This window comes from Myotis davidii, unplaced genomic scaffold (assembly GCF_000327345.1).
Source record: "Myotis davidii unplaced genomic scaffold, ASM32734v1 scaffold609, whole genome shotgun sequence".
NCBI classification, from domain to species: Eukaryota; Metazoa; Chordata; class Mammalia; order Chiroptera; family Vespertilionidae; genus Myotis; species Myotis davidii.
In genome coordinates this window covers 1497565-1497855 of record NW_006300164.1, presented here as the reverse complement: position 1 = coordinate 1497855, position 291 = coordinate 1497565, and the positions used below count along the sequence as shown (strand labels likewise).

At 68.0% G+C, this 291-nt stretch overlaps 1 protein-coding gene across 1 annotated transcript in view; it reads left to right on the top strand.

Annotated features, from left to right (window-relative positions):
- The window catches only part of SNAPC4 (small nuclear RNA activating complex polypeptide 4), a 14526-nt gene that overhangs the window by 9261 nt on the left and 4974 nt on the right, over positions 1–291 (top strand). The window contains exon 13 of the mRNA XM_015572357.1: positions 170–226. Coding sequence (XP_015427843.1) covers positions 170–226 — 57 coding nt within the window. The remainder of the gene's footprint in view (positions 1–169; positions 227–291) is intronic.

Below are 291 nucleotides of genomic sequence, written 5' to 3'. Positions count from 1 at the left end.
CACCCCTGTGTGTGCGCACTGCCACCGCCCACCTCCCCCTGCACCTGTGTGTGCACACTGCCACAGCCCCACCCCTGTGTGTGCACACTGCCACAGCCCCACCTTGTCCCCTTGGGTACACAGCTTTGGGGGGGAGCGAGAGTGACACTCAGGTGCCTTCCCCCCACAGAAGAAGCCGTGCCTGTTCGGCTCACCCCAGGGGACCACCTCCAGCAGCGACAGCACTGTGACCAGGCCCCACATGGGGCAGCTGTGGCGGCAGCACCGGAGCCACGCCCTGCGCAGAGGCGC